The sequence below is a fragment of the Atractosteus spatula genome, chromosome 5 (assembly GCF_055471065.1).
Source record: "Atractosteus spatula isolate fAtrSpa1 chromosome 5, fAtrSpa1.hap1, whole genome shotgun sequence".
NCBI classification, from domain to species: Eukaryota; Metazoa; Chordata; class Actinopteri; order Semionotiformes; family Lepisosteidae; genus Atractosteus; species Atractosteus spatula.
This window is the reverse complement of record NC_142710.1, coordinates 35,205,459-35,231,483: the sequence shown is the minus strand read 5'-3', so window position 1 is coordinate 35,231,483 and position 26,025 is coordinate 35,205,459. Positions and strand designations below refer to the sequence as shown.

General features: G+C 38.5%; 1 protein-coding gene and 1 non-coding gene across 2 annotated transcripts in view; both read right to left on the bottom strand.

Moving 5' to 3' along the window:
• Window positions 1-17,152, bottom strand: part of sorcs3a (sortilin related VPS10 domain containing receptor 3a) — a 140,335-nt gene extending 123,183 nt beyond the window's left edge. The window contains exons 1-2 of the mRNA XM_088915789.1: window positions 17,141-17,152; window positions 16,967-17,034 (exon numbers count right to left, since the gene is read on the bottom strand). Of these exons, the coding sequence (XP_088771915.1) occupies window positions 16,967-17,034; window positions 17,141-17,152 (80 nt within the window). The remainder of the gene's footprint in view (window positions 1-16,966; window positions 17,035-17,140) is intronic.
• An 8,347-nt stretch (window positions 17,153-25,499) lies between these two features.
• trnas-uga (transfer RNA serine (anticodon UGA)) lies at window positions 25,500-25,581 on the bottom strand. The gene has a single exon. It is a non-coding gene; the product is annotated as a tRNA-Ser (tRNA).
• Between the last annotated feature and the right edge of the window lie 444 nt (window positions 25,582-26,025).

The following is a 26,025-nucleotide window of genomic DNA, read 5'->3' as shown; positions in this document are numbered from 1 at the left end:
TTAAATTGTCGCTCCCTCATTCTCCCTCCAGATCTCTGGTCATATGAGGAAGGAAACTGAGTACTTCACCTAATTACTATGCCATGGCAAAAGTTTTATGTTCCTCTTTCTTCTACCCATAACATGGTATCAGTGTAATGGACAGATGAATTCAATATTATAGTGATTTTAATAATTCACTATGCCCCTAATGCACACTAAATTCTGATGTGTGGAAATGTATTATTTAAACCACAAGGTACAATCTAAAACAAATACAAATTATTTTTGTACAGAGTATATCTTTTTTGTGAATATGAATAAATATGCATACTATACCTGTGCGGCTCAATTGCTACTGCATGTAATAAATAAGACATAAACTATTTTAATATAAACCTTACTTATTCGGTGGGTCCTTACTTATTCAGTGGCGGTGCTTTAAACAACATTACTTAAAGTAACATCAAAAACTATCTGCATTACTTGCATTTTGATACTGAAAGAGAGATTTTGATACTGAAAGAGAGAATGTGTCCATATTTGTCAACCAATCAGTCAGTTTGTTCCTTAAAATGATAAAATAACTGAGAAGACATTCTACAGTATACCATAACCAGCAAAAACATCTACTGGGAAGACTTAAACATAATATTTAAGTCATGTGCAAATATATTCTCACCACAAGACTTCTTAGAGCATTCATAATGTCCACTGACAATCTGGCCAAAGCATGACCTCATTTAGATACTGCATCATGCATCTGATTCTCAAATCCTACTATCTGTGCTTTTACCTCAAGGCTTCCAGCTGTAGTTGTGTAAGAAAAGCAGAAAGGAAATAGAAAATGTAGAATTTATTCAGTAACTTAATGGCCTTTACTTAATAAACAGACAAGCAGGTCCAAAGGGTATTTTATTTGGCTGAAAAGTAAGTCTAAATGCCATCAATAGTTTGTCTACATTGGAGAACTAATGCTTTCTTGGATACAGTCCCACACATAAAAATGACAGTCCATTTCAGTTCTATTTTCTTTGAAAAACCCGAGTTCCATTTAAGCACAGGTTTTATGACTCAGATAAAGCTAAATTCTATTCAAGTAATTGTAAATTCAATACAATCCTTGCAGGTTTACTATTAAGTGGTTTCAGGATTTTTATCAAACTGATGGCCACCCACACATGATTAAAGAAACACTTATTGGTTTACCATTGTTCTAATAAACATTACAACCAAGATCAATTTACAGATTAATTACACAACATGCAAAATGGTAATCTGCATCTAATGACTGGTTTCAATCATACTTAATTATCTCTGCTCTATAATAAAACAATTCACAAATATTATGATGATAAGAATTATTTTATCTCCTAATTATGTTAAGGCAAATTGACCATACATATTTTTATATTGACCCTTAATCAATTATGTCACACAAATAAAATTAGAACAAAATAATTATTCAAGTAGGAAAACATTGAAAATCACAAATAAATTATTTCAATGTTCTTTTAAGTATTATTGAACCTCTAATTTATTGTACCTCTAAAACTGGCAAGAATAAGAGTACCTAATTCCTGTAGAATATGCTCTAACAAAGAAATAATTATAGCAAGTTTTAATGAAGTAACTGTGGCACCATTCTCTGTAATGGTATGTTTCCCTTTAGAAATAAATTACTTTCAACCACTAATGGTAAATCATTTTATTATCGTACATCTAGAGACAGTTTTACAGACCCCGGTAAGCAATATTCTTAGACTTGCTTATCTAAATTAACAGCATGTAGTAAGGGATCGTGGTAATTACTGTCAATGAAAGTGCTGGATTAACTTAAACTTTTCAATTTATTGAAGGATTAATGGATATGACATATGTAATGCAATGGAAAATTATGTATATAGCATAGGCAGTGGGTAAGTCTCTGGTCTCATAACTTTAGCCAGCAGATATATCATTCTGCAAATCACAACTGGCAACCCACTGATACCAAGTACAGTAGGTGTGAGCCTGGCCATACCTGGATCAGATACCTCCTGAGAAAGCTAAGTTTGCTGCTGGAAGAGATATTTGTGGGATCAGTAGAGGTCACTCATGCTGCGGACTCTGTTGGTCCGTAATGCCCTAGTATAGTGAAGGGGACACTTTATTGTTTTTCTTCCCCTCAGTGCTGTGCAGCTCATTTATTTGGTGGCTGCCAGGAGCTGCCCATGAAGGGGGGGTACTGTCATGCTCTCTACAGCTAGAGGGCACTCCTACTCTGTCCTGTCCCTAGTTTCCTGTGCTTTGCTGTCCTTCCGGTGTCTCTGTGCTTGGGGCTACGTATATATTTCCGGGTCACTCTTTCCTATTCGCTTAGCATTGAGGTTCGGATGTCCTGAGACCCGCCTAGCACCAGGTTGCCCCATGTTCGCTGTCTGAGGGCATAGGTTTCTATACGGCATTTCCTGAACAGCTGAGCCCAGGCTAACCCCCGTTCCGCCGCTACGAATAGGGTCTTTTCGCTCTCCTGCCATTCCATGGTTCGTCCCTTCCGACATCCATGACTAAATGCTGAGCCATCTCCTGACCCCTTTTTGTCTTTCCTCAGTTTTTTCTAGGCTTTTTTTTCAGTTCTTCTATTCTAATCGTGGGATGCTACTCCCGACATCCGTGCCTGTGAGTGGGTCTAGTGCCTGGCTTTCCTCAGGTTGTCTACTCCGATTTCAGTGATAGAATGTTGAAGGTGTTTTTTGCCCAGTTTGCGGTGTTTTTCTATTTTTTTAATTCCCGGGTTTTGCTTTGTTACTTAGTTTTTTCTTGTTTTATTGGTTTTTCACTTCCTGGTTTCCCCTTCTCTCTGGTCCCCCCATCCCCTGTGTTGTGGAACTCTTGGTTCCTACCTGTTTTGTGTGGTTTGTTACCCTGGTCTCCCAGGGTTATTTTTGTGGTTTGTGCTTTTGTACGTGTTTTTTTTTTTGTTTTAGTCTCCGGAGCTCTACCCGGCCCCCCCTTCCTCTAACCAATAAAGGTTTCAACCCTGGAGTAGGGGGCAGCTCTCAGCCGTGGACTTCCAGAGGTTTTCTTTCAGTTAAATGAGGTTTTTCCTCCCACCAGCTCATTTATTTGTTGGCTGTCAGGAGCTGCCCATGAAGGGGGGGTACTGTCATGCTCTCTACAGCTAGAGGGCACTCCTACTCTGTCCTGTCCCTAGTTTCCTGTGCTTTGTTGTCCTTCCAGTGTCTCTGTACTTAGGGCTATGTATATATTTCCGGGTCACTCTTTCCTATTCGCTCAGCATTGAGGTTCGGATGTCCTGAGACCCGCCTAGCACCAGGTCGCTCCTCCTGTCTATGGCCTGAGAGCATAGGTTTCTATAACGCATTTCCTGAACAGCTGAGCACCGGGCTAACCCCCGTTCCGCCGCTACGCATAGGGTCTTTTTCCGCTCTCCTGCCATTCCACGGTTCGTCCCTTCCGACATCCGTGACAATAGGTAGTGTATGGTGAGCATACAGGCACACTTTGGCTGCTGTTACATTATCCGAGTGGCTGCTTCAAGTTGGTGGTGGTGGTGGGGGGAGTCCCCATTACTTGTAAAGTGCTTTGAGTGGAGTGTCCAGAAAACACTCCACTCAAACATAAGTTTAAGGGTTTACATCACTGCTGCTTACACAGCTTTCGTACCTTGAGCTATATTTTTTTAGAAATAATATATAGCGTATATATTAATAAATGATGCGAGTTTTATTAACTAAGGCATTTAGAGTTAGGCAAAACAATTATAATTGTTATTTAAATTTGGTTACTAAGAGAGGCACAATGGCACAGTGGTTAGCATTGCTGCCTTGGGTTCAATTCCCAGGTTGTATGTTCTCCTCATGTTGGTTTCCTTCGGGTGCTCCAGTTCCCTCCCACAGTACAAAGACAGGTAGGTTAACTGGCTTCTGTGAAAAATTGGCCAAGTCTTGAGTGCACGTCTGTGTGTGCACCCACCGATGGACTGGTGTCCCATCCAGGTTGTATCCCGCCTTGCACCTCCTGCTTACCGTGATAGGCTCCGGCAACCCTGCAACCCTGTATTGAATAGTGTCTAGAAAATGGATGGATGTGTTACTAAAAAGAGTTAAAAATGATAAGACTGAATACACTTTAATGCAGTTATATCCCTTTTTGGTAGTCAGGTTATTGTAACTACACAATCAATTAAACCTCCACATAAAGTAAAATCAGCTTTTGCGATTAATATTAGCAAAGTGAACATCAAAACACAGGTAATTAAAAATCCCTTTCCTCTTTTCCAAGGTGATTTTATTTCTTTTAGCTCTTGCCAAAAGTCTTGCAGATAATCTTCAGTTTTAATTATTAATCACTTCTCTCTAAACCCTCTGAGAAAACATAATCCAAACAATCATTTTTAAAATCACTAATGTAGATTCACTTAAGACTTTCTCTCCTTTGGATTATATTTCCTTCCCGTAACAGATGTACCTGCTTTACAAGTCATAAACTCACAAATGAGTCAGTAGTGCCAGGAGACAAAAAAAAAAACACTGCAATGATATTTGCAAGGTTTTAATATTTATTTATAATGAAATATTGTGTGGAAGCAATTCATCTTTGCGGCAAGTACTTGATGAATATTTAATGCTGGATGATCCTGTCAGAAAGTGCAAAACTAAAGGGTGGAGTTTGATTAAGTGAGTTTTCTCATACAGTATATTAATATGGAGTGTTGTGTAGTGAAGGCTGCCGACATTAGTGACACTTAAAATTGAGCCAATTTGTTAAGAACTTTGGAGAGCAAATTTTACACATCAGCATTCAACAATATCTTACAAAACAGTATTGGAAATACATAATCTTCAGCAGTAGCAACCCTCATAAGATTAGAATAGAAAGGATTTTTCATATCCTCACTACTCTCTTCTAAGTATGTTAATACTAAATTTTGGGATGGGTTCTAAATGATCTATAAGATGACCTGGAGCCTTTTGCCCAGAAAAACCATACCACCCCTGAGGTGTTGATACTATTATCTACCTTGTGCTTTTTTCTCTGGCTCTTTTCAGGGTACTATGACAGCAGATGCTGGCATCTGCCCATCTTCAATTTTTTGTGTTGGTGCTTTATTGGGACGAACATGCAAATTTCTTTTAACCCTAAAAGCAGAATGGTTGACATAGAAACATTGAAATGAAATTTCTTTGAAACTCTGTTGAATCCTATTCACCCCCTTAGTTATATAGAAATACAAAACATACTTAATGTATACATGTGCAGCTGATATGACATGACAAAAATCTTAGTCAAGTAATCCAGTTCAATTCAAAACTATTATTCTTTAGAAAAGATACTGTACATTTAAACCAGCTGAGGGAAGAGATGTGAAAATTTTTAAATCCTTTTCCTGCCTTTGCCACAGGGTTTGGTAGGCTATATTACTGGTGAGACAGATCAGTATATGGCACCAAAGCCTGGTAAGGTACTGTTGTAAGATGTGCATGTCCAGATAGTCACTAGTCACTTATAAATATTGTGTTACGATCCCTGCTTCCTGGCAATGGAAGAGGCAGAAGAAGGCGTAGCCCAAGTTCAATTAGACAACCTATAAGAGCACGTATTCACCACCATACCTCCGTCTCATCTTGTACTTAAGCACAGTTTTTCCCTACAGTACCTCCTCGCTCAGTATTGGTTTTCAGTTTGAGCTACTTTGTTGCGCTTCGCCTTATTCCTCGTTGCTGCCTTTTGGTTACGGACTCTTGGTTTTCTCCTCCGACTACAGCTTTTGGATTACGGCTTGGCTTCGGTAACTTTCTCCCTGGTTTAGTATTACTGGCTTCCCCTGGACTCTTGGTTTTCTCCTTCATCTACGGCTTTTGGATTACGGCTTGGCTTCGGTAACTCTCTCCCTGGTTTTGGATTACTTGCTTCCTCTTTGGACTTGGTTTTGTTTCTCAGTATAGATCTCCTTCAGGGTTATTTGTTCAGCTTCCGCAAGTGGGTTCATTACTTGGTTTCAGTTTCATTGGCCGAATCTTTAACATATTGATTTGGAATTCTACTGCAAAGCAACATGCTTTGCTTGCTAAAGTTTTGCAAAAGATATTTGAATTAGTATATTGTGGTTCTTATTATCAATTTTTTTCCTTCATACTGTACATAGGACTCAATGTTTACTTTGCACATTGCAAAATTATAACTGCAAATTGCAGTAGGCTCTCAATGTGACTGGTCTTTCTTTAATTTGGCCCTACGGCTCTCTTTCAGTACATGATCTTTAAAGAGGCTTTCTCATGCCATGTTTAGAAGTAAGGTTACAGTACAAATGATTTATATGCAGTAAAAAACTTTGCATGGAGAACAGAAATAAAGCAAGCAATAAAGGCATTTCATCATTTCAGTACAATGTCCATTCTAATAAACTGGATTTTTCTAGTGAGGCAAAAACCTCACTGTAGTCTATTAACTTACTTATTATGAAATGTATTTTAAAGGCCTATACCCACAAGGTTGTTTAATTAGTAAAAAGTCAAAACTGCACTCCCATGAAGTGTACTGTATACTTATTTCTTCCCCAATAATGCCAGGCCTCCCTGTGTCCTACATTTGCTGCTTGTTTATAAATCCAAAGTCCAAAGTTTGACAACAAATCAGCCAGCCACGATTCAGTAAGCGTGAGTAGCTGGCTGGCAGGGGATTCTTCATTTGCATAAAGGTCACTCACATCAGCCTGTTCCTTCAGCAGGCAACACACCAGCCTCACACTTCCCACTGACCTGTAAAATTTCACAGTGGCTGTAAGCGTGCTCAGTAAATGATGCAATCTGAAAGCATGTCACTCCCCACCTCCATGATGAGTCTCTGTGGTGAGTTTCACGTAAGAGAAGAATAGCAGGGGGCAGCTACTTCATGCTACTCTGACTGCCTCATTCTACCCCTCAGGATATACCCCTCTACCATGCCTCAAAAAACATTACTCTCAATGAACCATCCACATTCAGAAAAGGTACTGTTCACATTAACAATGATGCTTTCTGACGAACTGTTACCACCTTTCTTTTTTCTGGCACGAGGTCCTGTCCCTTGAAATAATGTTTTCCAGCCATGATAATCTTGCAAATAGCCATTGAGTTTGTAGCCCAGAGATGCAATTTAACTAAAACATTGTAAGATGAATATGTTCAGGTAATCTTATCTGATATACAAAATAGTGCACTGCGGCACATTCAAACAAACCATTATATTCATTAGTGTTTCAAATCTTTCAGGACCACTGTCTTAAGGTATAAATATTTTAAATGACCAAAAAGGTTATTTAATACATGGATTACTTGTATGTATTTCATATTTGTTCTGTTTATACACAATGCTGTGTAAACATTTTAGACATCAACTGTTGAAACAATCAACAGTTATAATATTTATTTTAGCATCAACAATTATTTCTAATACTCCACTTTTGTTTTGTAGAATAAAACAAGTCATTATCATCACTGTCAATAACTGCTTAAACAATACAGGGTCACGGTGGCCCAGAGCCTATCCTGGGAAGCACTGGGCGTAAGGCAATAAAACAAGTTTGACTTTTATTAATATAGTGAAGCTAGAATATCTGAAATTACAGTTGGGTGTTTTTTGAAGATTAAGTGTGCCTCAGGAAAACTACTTTCACACTTCAAAAAGAGTCATTGGCCACTGTGTGTTATTTTATTGACAAATGGCTGTGAAACCAAGTCTATAAATACAAAAATAATACAGAAAGTCCAAAGAAGCATGTTAAGATACAATAACTAGAAGAGTCAAAAAGAAGCAAATCAATTAACAATATAAATGTAAGAAGAGTGTGACTGTAAGAATGATAGTGATAAAATTACAGTCGGCCAGGAAATACTGGACTGGACCCCAACAATAACATGACAGAAACCAAAATGTATGCAAAAGTCAAAATCCAAAATCAAAATCTGTACAAATAAATAATCACCGGTAAAGGTAAATTCAAATGTTCTTGACAATTATTTTATATACATTGGAATCACATTACCAATTCAAGAATGGTATTGTGCTAATACCCTGACTAGGAATCATAAATGATTAAAGCTACATAAAAGTTTTAAATAGAGCAAACTATTGTACCTAACTAAAAAGTACTGTACGTTAAAATTTTATAATAACACACAGGCTCATTATTTGCGCTGTTCATTATTTAATTTACGCAAAACAGGAATGTATACAGCATGATAATGGTTATTTGTTTGACAAGCCTTTGAAATAAAACAAAAACACCTTGACTTAATGATACAGAGATTGATTAAGTGGACTGCATATAATTGAGACTCATGATATCAAATGTACATGTTATAATTCTTTCTGAGTACCAATTTTATTCTAACATCCCATTGAAACTTTTGCTCCTCTGCTGCAATGTTTACAGCAGTTAGAGAAGATTACTTGAACACTTATGACAAAGATTAGATTGCAGAAAGCCCACTGACAATGAGGTTTCACAACGGTGCTCATAGGTTGAATTCAGAACAGGCTATTAAATTTTTATTTTGTTTTCATGTGCAGGAGCTATTTAATGAAACTCCCTTACTCTGCAATAGAGCACAATGAACAGATCACAAAAGGCCCTTGAGGAAATATATTACTGTCACAAGCCCTTCATCCAAAACTGACCTCAGATTTGCAAACCTGCAAAGTGGAGAATGCAAAATTCGACAAAGTTTAACAACATATTAGTTCCTTCAATAGAATTCTCACGTGTGAAGTTTTCATTTCCAAAATTGTTTATCTCATTTCGAGACTCCTTTATGACAAGAAACTTTAGATTATTAATCTCAACAAATAGAGAGCATTATTTTTATGAGGAATATTGACACCTAATCAGAAAATGTGTTATGTTTATTAAAAACTTCAGGCATTAAGAATTTTGGCACAACCCACTTATCTGACGGCGACTACTTGTACCTGTCCGTAGGAAAAGGAATTTAGGACCCTCATGCACAAAGACATTAACCAAAGGAATAGCTGTAAAGTTGCAAATGGAGGCGGAGGGAGGAAGAAGGCAAAAGAAAACAAATAAGAGGAGAAGAGGGACTTACTGTGATTTTTGTATACTTGAAAGTGATATCATGAAGGATTATACAGTAAGGGCAGCAGATATGAAGGATAATTTAGTTGCTATCATTCCTACTGAACTTTCATTACAAACTCAATTAACAAACCGCATATTTTTGGCTCTATAAATTCCTGTACTCATGATTTACAAATCTGGTCCTTAATCCCACTGAACTCTTAAAGATGTTTTCCAGAGCTTCGCAAGCTACTTTTAACAGCTGTATAACTCCACGGGACTAAGACTGCTTTCTCATGATTTAGATTAATCATGTTCTCCTGAGGTACTGCATGTGTTCTAAAGGCTTGAACAGTATTTCACATTGCGGAAGACGTACTTGAACTCAAGTGTAAAAATGTTGGTTCACAGATAATCCGCAATAATATGCATTGGCCTTTTGTTGTCAGTCTGCATCTCAAAGTTTCTGGTAAAAAGTACTGTATTTAGTTGGTGGGAAGATTCATTTATATGGACAATAAATTTACTTCTTGTCACAAAACAATTCTCTATCTACATGTACTTGTCAAACAGCTTGTTCATTAGACATGCTTGCATTTTTCTAAAAAAGTTCTAAGTAATTCAAAAAAGCCAGCATCTTCAATAGACAAGCCAGCTGCCCTGGATAAAATACACCTCATTACTACAAAGTAGTTTATTTACTTTTAGAATGCATTATATTACTTTTTGTTTCTGTTCTCTCTGCGTTCACTCATGTGTATGCATAAGTGTCTGTGTCTGTGCTTGTTTTCCATTCAAATTGGAAAGCCTACTGTACATATATCAATTCTAATATCACTCCATGTCTCAAGCAAGGCAGGCAGTTGCAATCTCCCAGAGGTTCTTTGATAAAGAGATTTGTTTTTGGATTCACCACTTCACTTCAGGCTGCAACTGTTGATCCTGTTTATCCATATGACCATCATCTGTCCTTGAACGGTGAATGATTTGATTTAGAAGTATAAGCTTAGTGTTTGTGCTTCTCTTGCAAACTTCAGTCACAAACAAGGTGTTTTCAATCAAAGTGCTCCATGTACTACTTACCCTTGAGAGGCTACAAAAAACATTTTTGCATCTTTTTTTTTCACCCAGTACAATAAAATACAATATAGATTTGTAAAGCGCCCTTGGGACAAAACTTTCCTCAAGGCACTTCACAAAATCAAAGCACCTGGTTAAGTGGTGCTGAATTTACTCAACCCAAGAGAACAAGAACAGTATCTGAAAAATATCTCAGAAATTTCCTTGAAACTGAAGTCATTAAGTTTAGACAGTATTAGCTCACACATTCACCACCCATTAGCAACGTATCAAAATGTCATCATTTAGTCTCCAATGTTTTGTTCTCTTAGTAATTTTTTAAAATTATTTAGAGATTTTGATAGAAGTTAACAATTCTAACTCTTATTCTATGGTTTTAATAATTCTATAGCCCTTATCTATGCCTGTTATTAGACAAAAGATAACAATTAACAGCCTATTAAAGATTATTTAGATTGCCATTAAATTTGTCATTTCAGTTCCTCGTTGGATCAATATACTGTTTTAAAAAGATTCTCTTCTTTATTTATTACTGGCACAATGTGATTCTTAATGCTGTGTTTGCCTTCAACACATCTAAAAACTTTCTTCATTGAAGTGCATTTAAAACTAAGAACAGGAGACACTCCTCCATGACAAGGGTAATAGTTATAAGAAGAAGTTACCCAGGCATGATGTTGAAGTTGATACCCTGGTACCTTTCAAGAAATGGCTGGATAAGATGCTGTACACTACATTGCTCAATTCAGTACAATTAACTTGGGTAAATTGACGGAATTGCCCATTCTTATTTGTAACCTTTCTTTTGTTTTCAACTCTATATTGCCATTTTTTAACAGTTTCTGAAAGGGCAGAATTTTACAGATAAAATCCTGTATGTTTATATCTTCTTCATGATACACATGGTGGCTCAATTAAGGTATTCACATCCATTTAAATACTGAAATGGTTATTTTAGGACTTCTAAATCTATTGTCACACAGTGAATCCATGGGTAGGAGTCAGTATGTTTATTGTTGTGTTTATTTTTCTCAAAAAGGCTTACAGTATATTCTGATCAAAGTATGCCCTCACTTGCCAAAAAGATAAAAACAGCTTTGTAAAATAATAGCTTCCATATCTTAAAAGGCAAAAGGGAATCAATAAACACTAGGCAGCCAATTTTATGGTGTTAAATTTGCACTTATACAATGTACAATTTTAGACATTTTTATTCTTTAAAGAAAAAGAAAAGGTCTTTCTTATTCAATAAGACAAAACTGAGTATGAGAGTATTAAATAACTGAAAACTGGTCTTTATGCTATGTAATAAAACAAAAAAACAGAAGAAAGATGGAAACATAGAAAAATGTCGAACTATTATTAAGCTAATCATCTGTCACAGAGGTCACATCTCTCCTAGGATCAAATAAAACCTTGTCATTTTACCATTTTAATCAGAAGGTCGCTGTAAATGTATATTATTAACTATCTAGAGTGTGCAGAAGGTTACCATTGTATGTGTTCCACCCCACAAACTTGCAGCAAAAATGTCCCAGCGAATAAATGAAAAGGAGAATTAAATTGTGCTCCTGTAGAGACTTGGGAAACATAAAATTACCTTCAAATGACTTCTGCTCTTTTGTCTTTTTATAGATTCAAAATGCCAGCAATTTGAAGTAAAGTATAATTAATTAAATCCTGACATGAAACAAAACATAGAGTGCAGATAAATACAGTAGTTATTGTATTCATACACAGTGGAAACTTGGCTACTTTTGCATTCTTTCTAACTAGCAAGACTTGGATGGTATTTTTTCCTGCAGTCACTCTTGAAGTATATTAATTGTATAGCAAAGAGGATGCAAAATTTTATTTATTTAGTCCTTATTGTCCTGGTGTGCCTATCAAGCAAAGGGCATCCCAGGGTCCATATAACTCTACTGTATACAGTATGTGAAAACTAAAATTTACAGTATTTAATGTAGCTCATTCTCTAGAGCTCCCATTCTATGTTGCCTTCATGTAGACTGAAATTTGGACTTAGGCATCTTGTACTGGCAAAACTAATACATACTGTAGACTGACTTATCAAAGGAAGCCTTTCAAAAAAACACTCCAAAGAAAGCAGACAATGTGGCACCCTAGTAAAATTACCTACTTGCATTCTTAGTACTTTCTTGAATTAATTTTTCTGACAACCTTAATAAAAACTAACATTTAAATCTTGAAAAACATTTAAATTAATATGAGAAGGTTCTACCAAGGCTGTAAAATAGAAACACATTTGGTTTACAAACATAAAAGTTCATGTGACATCTTGCAAATTTTTTGATGGGTGTTAATTTGCCAAGTAATACACACTCAAAAAAGGTTGAAGTGAAAAAAAAAAGATTTGTTAATGAGAAACAAATTAGACAAATTACATGCAATCTAGACTGCAATTAAGGATCCCTATCTGCACAAGCCACAATCTGCTCTTGCTTATTTTCTTTCTCTCGAGCAACAAACATCATTCATCTAATGTTGATGCAGTCTGATGTTTTATTTTTCAACAGTGATCTATCATTCTTTAATTGCAGTACGACTTGAGAATTCAGAAGTATTGCATCCATCCATTTTCGAATTACTTTATCCAGTACAGGGTCACCAGGGAGCCTAAGCCTATCCAAAGAGCAAGGCAGGATGTACACTGGATGGGACACCAGTCAATAGAAGGGCACACACAAAACATGCACACCAGGGCCAATTTTCCCAGAAGCCAAATTATTTACCATTATGTCTTTGGACTATTGGAGGAAACTAGAGCATCTGGAGCAAACCCAAGCAAACATGAAGAGATCATGCAAATTTCACACATATAGCTCCCCAAGACTGAAATTGAACCCAAGGCCCCAGCACTACTAACCACTGTGCCACTGTGCCACCCAAGTATTTCATTTACACTTCAATTTAAATGTAGACCTTACTGTTTTAGTACATTAGTCCAGACAATGAGGCAAAAAAATCAGTGTCAGGTGTCTGGGCCAGAGTGTATCCAATGTTTCCACTGAAGTGTATCCAGATTTTCCATCACTGATCATGCTGTATCACTTTATTGATCTCATGAGAACTCAGATCTATCCTGGAGGAGTTCCACACTCAGCTCCATGTCTGGGAGCAAGACATGGCTGTAAAGCAAGACAACCACCACAAAAGTCTCTTTCACACTGATACCCTTAAACAACATTGCATTAAACCTGAGGTTTGCCAAGCAATTTGGAAGTCATTGTGAAGAAATGGCTCTGAGCAGGTATGCAAGAATCTTAGGGTTCCACTCCTCTCATCTTACAACAACCATGGTATCACAATGATAACACATTGTATTCATATTATTTTCACATTTCCGTAATGAACACAACTCCATGAAAAAGCAAAATAAATATATAATAGCACATCGTACATATCAATATCAAATGAGTGATTTCTGATCTCAGCTTAAAGATGTGCAAAAATGCCCCAAAATAGTTATTTTGAAGCCTTCTGATTTATTGGCATACATTGACATTTTCAACACTATTGTGTTAATTTTGTCTACATTCTTTTGCAGGTGACTTATTCAATGTAAATTGTAATGAGATTCAATGTAAATGTTTCAACAGTTACTGTTCGTTTCACAAAGACACATGAAATTTCTTGGATCCTACAATTCATATGTATATTACTTCAGAAAAGGCAGATGTCTTGTTTTCTTTTTTATTTAACGTTTTAAAGGTCACCAGGAGCCCAGTTTTCATAATCAAAATTAATCTCAACAGTCTCCTGGTATGTTGTAAAAAGTCAGCATCTGCCTGCCATTTGAGTTAAGAAAACAGAAGTGGATAGACTGAGTAATCAAAAGAATAAGGATTAATGACCCCACAATCCAAGTTACATAAGAAGAATATTCCGTAAACACTGGATATATACAACTAGCTAAAATTTAATATAGCAAAATTTGGTATTGTATTTGGACTTAAAGGTTGAATTCTAAAGATGTAAACAGAGAATGATTGGTTGTCCACAGGATGTGATTCCCAAAAGCAAAAGGAAGTTGTGGTTTCTATTGCCTACACTACAGGTTTACAGGTCCTGTTTCTGCATGAAATGAAATTGCTGTGTCAAAGAGTAATAATCACTTTGTGACAAGCTTTATGCTGAAACACCGATTCCTTCTGAGAGAACTTTTGCACATTGATTGTGCTCATTCAGTCTTGCTATTACCCCAACTAGCACTCAAAGAAAAACAGAGCCCTGGGCAGGCTGCCAGTATGGTCTCACTCTTCAGCAGCCAGTTTATTAACCTTTGGGTACTAGTAACAAGTACAAGCTCAAATGTTCTCAAAAAGTATCTTGTCCTTAGTTTATTAATATCCATAATGTACTGTATGTCGCTTAGCAAAACAGATTACGTGCTCCTAATACTAATCCCCATCTATCAAAAATACAAGTGTCACGAACTCGGACTAAGATCCATGTCAGGTCTTGTAGTAAATCCTATGCGATGCGGTAAGAGCTGGAGAAAACAGGAGGCGTGGTAAAAGGAAACACACAGGGGTTAAATAGTGCACTAAATAATAGTGACAGTCCATGAGACAGTGAACGGGGGAGACAAAGAACGGCATCCAAATCCAAACAGGTCCAAAGGCAGGTCAGGGCACAGTCCAAGAGCCCATCAGCGAGTAATCCATCCTGGGACGCGACAAGATTAAAATGCCCGGGAGGGGGGAACACACGGACAGACAAAGCATGGAGCCCCAAGGGTGACGGGGCGAGATCCTCCAGACCCCAGGCTCAGGAAGCGGGAGGTGTCGGGGATGAGGCCTATGCCCTCAGGAGACGGACGTAGGGTTTCCTGGTGCCAGGCAGGCCTCACGACATCCTTACCCTAATGATGAGCCCCGAGGACTGGAGGAGCTAGTCTTTAAATAATACACCTAAAAAGGTACACCTGGGGAGCTTAATCACAAGAACAATAACAGGAGTAGTGGAGCGCCCTCTAGGGAGGGATGTCAGGCGTGACAACAAGGACAGGGGCGTGTTCTCCAAAGACAGAACTGCAAGTTAAATGAGGGCCTTGTTGCCATTCAAGCAATATGTGGACGTTTAGGAAAATAGAAATCTTATTATATACAGTATAACAATGGAATGTTCTATTTTAAATCATTCCATTAATTACAGTATACTATTTATATTTCAAGTTTTTGTTTAGTATAATGCCAAGTGTATAATTTAGACAGACGGATGGATACATTTGTGTAAAACATATGCAGAATACAAATTACAATTTGAAATCCCTTTGCATTTATTCTGTTGGCCCTTTATAAATTATGTAAGCATTTTTACAATGTACTCCTTAAGTAATGTGGATGAGAAGCTGCCCTATGTATATTAAAATCTAACCGCAGTGTTCTCTTTGGCAATGAAACTCTCAATGTTCTCAGCTTTGCATTAGAGAGTAGGCACATTAAAGACAACTAGAGCCACATTTGAAAATTTCTCTGACATTCTCAAAGGGTTTATCAATGAATATTTAACATTGGGTGAGCTATGTGCTTAACTTATTCACCTTGTTTTTACTTTATAAATTTACTGCAATGTTATCTTACTCAAGGGTACACTTGTAAAATGTGATAGAAAAAGACTTCCTGTAGCCACTGTTGATGTTTTACATACTGTAGCTCTCCTCCCACCCCCTGAAGCATAACTTGCATCACTGTGGGGCTCATTGCATTCTTTTTTATTAATCTCTGCTTCTGATCGTGTGAAATACAAACCAAGACAGCACGAGGCTGTCTTTGGTTCAAAGTCTCGCACATAATTTATTGCAATGGACACAAGTGCCGTACAGGGTGTAAGAGAGCTCAATTTTGAGAAAAGTCATTAAACTTTTAAACATTCACAGCCTCTTCAAAGGCAGCTTTATACTTTACAACCTGAGAAATGTTCTAGAAGTGTCTAACATGTCAAGTTTAGAAGTCATTTAAAAATGTTCTGACAGAGGAATAGCACAGTTAGCTTTTTGGTCATGACTCACATTCATTCAGACAAGAATCCTGATTTTTTTACATATTGCAACAAAAGATTGTTGGGGACTTTATTTTGGCATCAGACAATGATCACTGGCATTGAATATCACAAACTCACTGTTAGTGAGTGAGTTAACTCATGTGCCAGGGAATCTAGTCTGTGAGTAGAGAGAGAGCTTCAATGCTTATGATAGGATTTTGGATTGAATTTGCATTACATTTTCCTGTATCTCAGCTGAGTTAAACAAAGACTTGCAAATATTACTCTTGTGAATTGTTCTCCATGTGGTACTTAAAGCATGGAAATTGATTTCAACAGCTGAAGGAAACCCTTAGGGCAAGCAAGATGTTTTTCAAACATTTTGAACATTTCTCTTGTTTTTTATTTTCTACATATATACATTTTGTCTGCTACAGCTTATGAAATCATGTGGTATAGCATATCATAACATACTACATTTACAGCTGTTAAACTGTTAATCAAACCTGTACCAGGTTATAAAATTGTTTTTATAACATTTTCAAACGTATATTGCCTGAAGATACGAAATAATTAGCAGATTCTAAAAGAAAGTGTTGTTCAGCTATTTTATCATTTTTATTCCCTTTCAATTAAACAAATAATGACAACCTCTATAATCTCCACTCCTTTAATACAGTATCAGGGCTGAAAACCAGACATGCAATTGGTTATATTACCATTTCCACAGCTTGTGAAAACATCTTTGAGTTTCAGTCTAGTTCTGACTCCAGTGAACACTAAGCTTCCATAATGAAGTGGAAGAAGCATTCTAGTTTACTTTCTAGTCTTTCATCTTACCTCCATAATGAGCTTTCTGTGACACTTCCCAGGTTAAAGTCATAGAGCTTTGTCAAGATGAGGATCACCTGAAAAACAGATAAGGAATACTAATTAATAAACCAATTTTTTTTTTATCCAGTACTCCCAAACATGATATAAAAGATTTCCCAGGAACACTGCACTCAGACTCACTGCAGCCTCCATGTTTTCTCTGTTTACTTGGCTTTAACAAAATAACCATGTCTTAATAAGTTTTAAAGTGTTTGCCGCACATTCCTGTCTTGTGGCAAAAGCAAGACTTTCTTGACAGAACCATGAACATATAACAGACAATAACTAGTCCTTTCAGACAGAGCACAGTCAGAATCTGATGGAAATACTAGAGCAATTGCCCAGTAATCAACAACAGAAGTGCCTACAAAGGTTGAGCAAGGTCAAGACACTAGCTACCTCCTCAGTTTACCAGTTTAAGCTAAGAATTTTCACATCCTCCATTATAAGCAAGAACTATTCTTTATTAGAACCAATCAGAAACAGTTACAGAAATTCTCAGGCCAAACTGTCAACAGATACAAGCCCCCTTTGAAATTTTCTGAAGCATTTACAGGCTGAAGGAGCATAGCATTTAAACTTGAATTTTACCCACATCTTTTTAAATAGGTTATGTTGGCTGTACTGCAGCAGTTGAATTTAAGTGCTACAGCATATTTCTGATACTTGAGGACAATCTTCAACACAGTCTCTGTAAAATGTGGTACAGTAATAATTGCTTCTGAAACAGGATTTGAAATTAAAATGTGTCATCAATAATGCAAATTTTAAAAGCTTTGCAGTTTTTAAGACATCAGATAAATCTAGTGAAAGCATGTATTTGTTAATATACAAAGTACTTCTGGAAGGCTAGCTTAACAGTACTACACTGGCGTCACTTTCTTGAAGTCTTCTTTGAAGGATCCAGTATGCAACTGAGAAACAAAAGAAAAGCTTTATGAAAAAGAAAACTTACACAGACAAAATTCCATCTTCAACTTCACACATTACGACTATGTTAATTTTAACAGAAGTTGATACAATCAAATGATCCATGTTGCAATTGAAGGTCAACAACTTTCTGGGGCATTACCGAAATTGATTAGATAATTTACTTTATTTATTTCCAACCAGACATGCTGTTACAACAGCCTCTGTCTATCATTCCAGTATGAGTTGTGAAAAGTGATATTTCAGTTTAACTTCAAAGATATGGGAAATGAGAATCATTAGAATTCATGGTGTGCTTATTTTATTTTTAAATGAATGCAAATGAAAAGCCGAGGATGATGTGGAAGTCATTTTACCTTTCAATACTGTTTATATTTCCATAACTACAGAGTATTAAGGATTCAAGTTAATGCCATTGCAAAAAAGATTAATATATTCAGTTAACAATATTCATATCAAAGATCATTAACTGCAATAAAGTTTATTTAGGAAAATCCACATTAATTTAAAAACAAATTCTGAAAAAATATTAAATCTGTAACACATTGTAATTTTATTACTTTTTTTTTCTTTGAAATATTTTCAAAATAAAGCACAGCTGCTGATGAAGGCGTGCAGGTTTTAATTCTAAGGTTTAAATTTACATATGATTTATTAGGAATATACTATACATAGTGCTATAGATATTTTATATAGATAATGAATATAAGGTAATTGTATTTATGTCTCTAGTTTGGTTATCATTGTTACTGGGCAATTAACTTTCTCTGGAATAAAAACCCCATTAGCATATCTAAATGCATTATATCCATAAAGACAAATTGAAAAGGACAAAATCAATTTCAAATACTGTTTTAGTTTATCAACACCGAAGTTAACATTAATGACTTTTTGAAAAATCTCCACAAACCTCCGTTCCACCTTCAAGCTGTCAGCAATTTAATTTTATTAGCTTCAGATTGCTGATGTCTATCACAAAAGGCCAATGGCATCCATTGCCAAATGTTAACCTGGCAATAAGCACAGTAAATTAAAATTGCACATGAACTGTGAACTCAGTCTACATGCTTCTCTAAAAGTAACTCATCAGTCCCTGCAATGCAAAATGCCAGACTACTGCAATTAGTCTGTCCATTCTTAACATAATACATTACACAAACTTATGAATACTTCTATCTCCACAGGATAAGATGGAAAAGTTGCCCAAATTAAATCTATTGCAGAGCTGCAAATAATCACAAAACAACAATTTGCATTTCAATATGATACTTCATTCATGGGGATTTGTCCAGGTTTTAATTTAATAATGAGCTCTAAAAATAATGAAATCATGTAGCCCAGATGGGGGGTTGGTGTTGATCATTATCCAAGTGTGATAAAGCCTTCGGCCCAATACAAGTGTCAACTGCAAAGTAATTACTATACCACATCAGGGTGACATTTTAATTAGACAGAGAAATGTTTTATCACTTTCTCTAGACTGAAGACCCAAATCTACTGTAATTTCTTTTCATTTCTCAGCATTTCTGCTACCTCAGCTTCAAATTTAATGTCTCATATAATATGAGGATGACTGCACATTTGAAAAGTATGTAGTGATTACTGCAAGTGGCTTTATTCCTAAATAATCACTCTGTATTTTATGTACTATTATGACATCTGGGTTCATTCATTCATTCCAGTTTTGAAGTTTTTCATTGTATATTCTCCTACATTCTTGGCTATTTTGTGTACTTGTTTTTGATAGAATCATAAACTTATTGTAGCCTCTATTTCTAAAGATGGCACTCAGGACAGACAGAAGGCTTGCAATTAGCCATATGACATGAATAGTTCAAGTATGATTACAGTATATCAAGATTCCTTGTACACCCAAATATGTAGTGTAGGAACTGCCTTATGAGATTTAATTAGTCTGCACCATCCATATGAGAATGCTTCACATTTTTATTTCAAATTGAAGTTTTTTTTTGTGTGTAGGTCTATGTCACCTTTAAACGTAGAAAAAAAAAGACAGCTGTGCCTTACTGTGAGCATTTCTGTTGAGCATTTTCACTTTAAGATCCAGGCTTCAGTATACCATACACTCTTGAAACACCTGTAAGAGGACCCGGGGAAGGGTCATTTATAACCGGTATTTCTGGAACGAAACACTGAAAATACTCGATATAGACCTTGGCAAGATGGCCACCCAGGATAACCAGCTGACCCGCTATGGGAAAAAGCCTATGCAGCGAAACAAGGAGACACAGCTGAACTACATCAGGAAACAGGATATAAATGCCCCAGAAGCGATGAGCCGGCGCGGAAGCCGATAAGGTGAAAGCGTTTCGGAGGAAGGAGAGATATTAGGAGTGTGCTAGAAGAGAATTAAGAATAACGGACTAATGGATACGGATTTTGACTAGGATTACGGATTACGGCTTGGATACGATGCAGAGGAGTGTGGACATACGGATTTGGGAACTTGGATTGTTTAAGGATACTGACAACGGATTGCGGAACGGATTTGGGGAGACACACGGACGAACAGCACAGAAGAACAGTGTGGTGTGAGTTAAAACTCTTTTACGCCTATTTTCCCCCGGCGACACCACAATTGGTGGAGGATGCGGGCAGCTCCCGCTCGGGTTTGAGAATCAAAGAAAGCAAGTTTTTTTTATGTGTGTGTGCGGGTTTCGCTTTGCGTGTGTGAAGAAAAACCATGGAACAATTAATACAGCAGTTGTCCCAGGCCACCCTCGCCCAATTTCAGGCATTAAAAGGACAGCAAGAAGCTATCGAAGCGCAACGGGAGGCGAACCAAATCCAAAGCGAAACTAACGAACGAATTATAGAGGAGCAAAAATTAGTACGCACAGAATTGCACAGATTAGGGGAAGAAATCCGGCAGGCCCCGGTAGCGGGGAGAGACACCGCTCAGGCGGAACAACTTGCGCTACAAAAGATGACAGAGCTTGATGATGTGGAAGCGTATTTAACCACCTTTGAAAGAACTGCATCTCGAAATGCATGGCCCAAAGAGCAATGGGCCGGGAGAGTAGCCCCTTATTTAATTGGAGAAGCCCAAAAAGCATATTATGATTTAAAAGAGGAAGATGCAGAGAATTATGAGACTCTGAAAAAGGAAATATTGGCAAGACTAGGGGTAACTATGGCGATACGAGCAGTCCGGTTTCACAATTGGAGATACCAGATGAACAAGCCTACGAGGTCTCAGATGTTTGACCTGGTACATCTGGCAAAGAAATGGCTCCAGCCAGAAGAATTAAACCCAGGACAGGTGGTAGAAAGGGTGGTGTTGGATCACTTTGTGAGGAGTCTGCCTGATCACCTGAAAAGGAAAGTAAGTGAAGGGGATCCCCAGACACTAGATCAGGCCGTGGACTTGGTGGACAGACACCATGCCACAGAGGCCCTGATTAAGGAGGAAAAGGGGGACTTTCGGAAGGAGGAGAGAAGAAGCCCCAAGAGTCTGGAAACCGAAATAAAGTATCGGCCAATAAAGTATAGTGATTATCGGGAACCTATACAATTTAAAAAACCCCTTCGGGAGAGGTCTGACTCAAGGCCCCGACCATGGAAAGAAACCCGGCGATGTTTTAATTGTCAGGAAGAAGGGCATTTAGCAAGCTATTGCCCCGGCCTGTCCGAACCCATGCAAGTAGACCCCAGAGGTGAAGCCAAATGTAACTACCTTACAGCACGGGTCCCGACCTGCGAGGATCCCCATCTTATGAAAGTTGAGATAGGGGGAGAACCCATCGAGGCCTTGTTGGACTCTGGCAGTACTGTGACCCTGGTGACCCCTACAATACTTCCGGGAGTACTGGAGATTCCGAGAACAGAGGGAATACCTATTACTTGCATTCACGGGGACACCAAGGTCTATCCGACGGTAGAATTGAGCATCTCTACAGAACAGGGGACCTACCGTTCAATGGTAGGAGTGGTTGAGCAGTTGCCATACCCTGTCATACTGGGACGAGACTGTCCCCATTTCCTCCAGATTTGGAACACGGTCCAAACAGCTAGGCTAAGGCCAATCCCCTGCCCGGAAGACCGTGGTGGCGCCCCTACCGACGACCCTGATGAGACGGACCCACAAGAAGGCGGAGCTGAACTTGGAGTTGAGTTTGAAAATATGGATTTACCGGACTGGGAACCCCCAGAACGTCGTGGTAAGTTTGGGTCGGCCCAATTAGAAGATGGAAACTTGAGACATGCGTGGGGGCATGTCAGGAAAATTGATGGGAAGTGGTGTACTGATCCTAATATAGTGAGTTACCCATATTTTATGACAAAGAATAATCTCCTCTATCAGGTGCAGCAGAAGGGACAGGAAGAAGTGGAACAACTCCTTATTCCCCCGGCCTACCAGATGAAACTCCTCAACTTGGCCCATAGCCACCTCCTGGGCGGACACCTGGGGGTAAAGAAGACGTCCGAGAGACTCCTCTCTAGGTTCTTTTGGCCAGGGATCTATAAGGCCATCGAGAAGTACTGTCAGGAATGCCCCGAGTGTCAGAAAAGTACGCCACAACCCTACTATAGAAACCCTTTGATTCCCCTCCCAATTATTGAAACCCCCTTTGAACGGATTGGGATGGATTTGGTGGGGCCCCTGATCAGAACCACCAAAGGTCACCAGTATATTTTAGTAATAGTGGACTATGCTACCAGGTACCCCGAAGCCATTCCGTTGAGAGCTGCCACCGCCAAAAACATAGCTAGAGAGCTAGTACAACTGTTCACTCAAGTTGGAATTCCTAAAGAGATCCTAACTGATCAAGGAACACCTTTTATGTCTAAAGTCATGCGAGACTTATGTAAGCTACTGGGTATACAGCAGATCCGAACCTCAGTCTATCACCTTCAAACCGATGGTCTAGTAGAACATTTTAATAAGACCCTGAAAAGCATGCTTAGGAAGACTATGCAAAAGGATGGGAAAAATTGGGATCAGCTGCTCCCGTATCTCATGTTCGCGGTTCGAGAAGTACCGCAGGCCTCGACCGGATTTTCCCCATTTGAATTATTATACTCTCTGAAACCACGGGGCCTATTGGACGTGGTCAAAGAATCGTGGGAACATCAACCTTCCCCTTTACAAACTATCATTGAGCATGTGGAACAGATGAGAGAAAGAATAAATGTTATTGTTCCCATAGTGAAAGAAAACCTGGAGAAAGCCAAGGCTCAACAACAACAAATTTATAATAGGGGAGCAGTTGCGAGGGAATTTCAGACTGGGGACAGAGTACTGGTTCTAGTTCCAACCCCAGAGTGTAAATTCTTGGCATCCTGGCAGGGGCCTTATGAAGTGGTGGAAAAGGTGGGGCCAGTCAACTATAAGGTCAAGCAACATGACAGAAGATGGCAGCATCAAATCTACCATGTCAATTTGCTGAAGAAATGGCATGGTTCCGAAGTTCTGCTCACCCACTTTTCCCCAGACCCTCTGGAAGAAGAAACGGGTGCAGTAGCCGTGGGAGACCTGGCTCCGGCACAGAAACAGGAACTACAAGAATTCCTAACCCAAAACAAAGATGTTTTTTCCCAGACACCTGGTCGAACCCATCTTATACGACATAAGATTATCACGGAATCAGGGAAAAAGGTAAGGCTACCCCCGTATCGAGTACCAGAAGCCAAAAGGAAATTGATTAAAGAAGAGGTGGGAAAAATGCTGGAGATGGGAATAATCGAGGAATCCCATAGTGAGTGGGCTAGCCCGATAGTTCTGATCCCCAAGCCGGATTGAACTATTCGATTTTGCAACAATTTCAAAAGGTTAAATGAGATCTCACTGTTTGATGCATACCCCATGCCCCGTATAGATGAACTAATCGAGCGATTAGGTAACGCTCGATACATCAGCACCCTTGATCTTACGAAGGGATATTGGCAAGTGCCGCTGGCCGAAGAAGATAAAGCCAAAACCGCTTTTGCCACACCGGAGGGACTATATCAGTATAGGGTCCTACCCTTCGGTTTGCATGGCGCTCCCGCAACATTTCAAAGATTGATGGACCGAATTCTGAGACCGTATCGGGATTTTGCAGTCACCTACTTGGATGACGTAATCCACAGCACAACCTGGGAACAACATCTACAACACCTGGAAGCAGTGTCTGGAGCATTGCGAGCAGCAGGATTAACGGCCAACCCAAATAAATGTTGTCTGGGGGCTAGGGAAGCCAATTATCTGGGTTATACAATCGGGAGAGGATTGATCATGCCCCAAGATCAGAAGGTACAGTTAATTAAGAACTGGCCCAAACCAGCTACCAAGAAGGAAATTCGAACGTTTTTGGGACTGGCAAGTTACTATCGACGTTTCATTCCAGGGTTTGCCTCCATGGCCGCCCCTCTACACGACCTGACGAAGATGAGCTGTCCGGAGAAAATAAAATGGACCGACTTGGAAGAGAGGGCCTTCCGAGACTTAAAAGCAACTCTCTCTTCTCAACCCGTCTTACAGGTACCAGACTTCAATAAGCCTTTCATGGTACAAACTGATGCTTCGGACACTGGAATTGGAGCCATACTCTCGCAAGAAATTGAAGGACTGGAGCATCCTATTCTGTATATCAGCCGTAAGTTGAATCCGGCCGAAAAGCACTATTCTACGATAGAGAAAGAATGTCTAGCAATCAAATGGGCCCCAGACTATTTGAGGTATTATTTATTGGGAAGACGATTTATATTATACACAGATCATGCGCCATTAACATGGATGTTACAAAATATGGATAAAAATGATAGAATTACACGATGGGGTCTTAGTCTGCAAAGATTTCAATTCCAAACGGTATATAGACCCGGAAGGAAACAAGGAAATGTAGACGCCCTCTCCCGAATGCACTGTTTATTTTTTTCTAGATCGCCCGAGGTCGGGGCTGATCTCAGGGGGAGGGAATGTAAGAGGACCCGGGGAAGGGTCATTTATAACTGGTATTTCTGGAACGAAACACTGAAAATACTCGATATAGACCTGGGCAAGATGGCCACCCAGGATAACCAGCTGACCCGCTATGGGAAAAAGCCTCTGCAGCGAAACAAGGAGACACAGCTGAACTACATCAGGAAACAGGATATAAATGCCCCAGAAGCGATGAGCCGGCGCGGAAGCCAATAAGGTGAAAGCGTTTCGGAGGAAGGAGAGATATTAGGAGTGTGCTAGAAGAGAATTTAGAATAACGGACTATTGGATACGGATTTTGACTAGGATTATGGATTACGGCTTGGATGCAACGCAGAGGAGTGTGGACATACGGATTTGGGAACTTGGATTGTTTAAGGATACTGACAACGGATTGCAGAACGGATTTGGGGAGACACACGGACGAAGAGCACAGAAGAACAGTGTGGTGTGAGTTAAAACTCTTTTACGCCTATTTTCCCCCGGCGACACCACACACCATAAACCTGAAAGGTTTTCCTTGCAAAGTGCTTAAAACCTAAAAGCTGTTCCTTATACATATTCTATATAAAGTACTATATGTATTTAATAAAATATGTATATATAATATGTTATTTGGATTTCCAGTGAATACAACCAGACAGTCATAGTCAGCAGGATTCAAATCTGCGCGGGAAGACCCCAGTGGATTTCAAGTCCATCGCCTTAACCACTCGGCCACGACTACACACACGTATATATAATATATTCTAAATCCTGATGCATTTCTAAAAACAGGATGACGATGAATAAATCGAATGTATTTATTTACATCCTAAAAAAGTTTTTGGAGTACTTCTAAAGCCTTTATTATAAATTCAGGCCTTTCCCAGTATGAGACAAAAGCAAACTTAAAACCAACATTAGAAACTGATGTACAGTAGCAAGATATAATGAAGATACATACTGTATATAGAGAGGGAGGAGAGATAGGAATAAGAACCTGAGAACTGTATAGGTGCAAGATAATAAAATTAAATTGTAGACTGACATTTATTAACAGAACTGGAGAAAAAAAGGCAATTACATTGTGATACAGATAATTCTTCTGTTGTGTTTATTGAATTCTATTGAACAAAAAAAGCCCGCGTATTTCATACCTAAAACAATTAAACTTGTATCCATTGGGCTA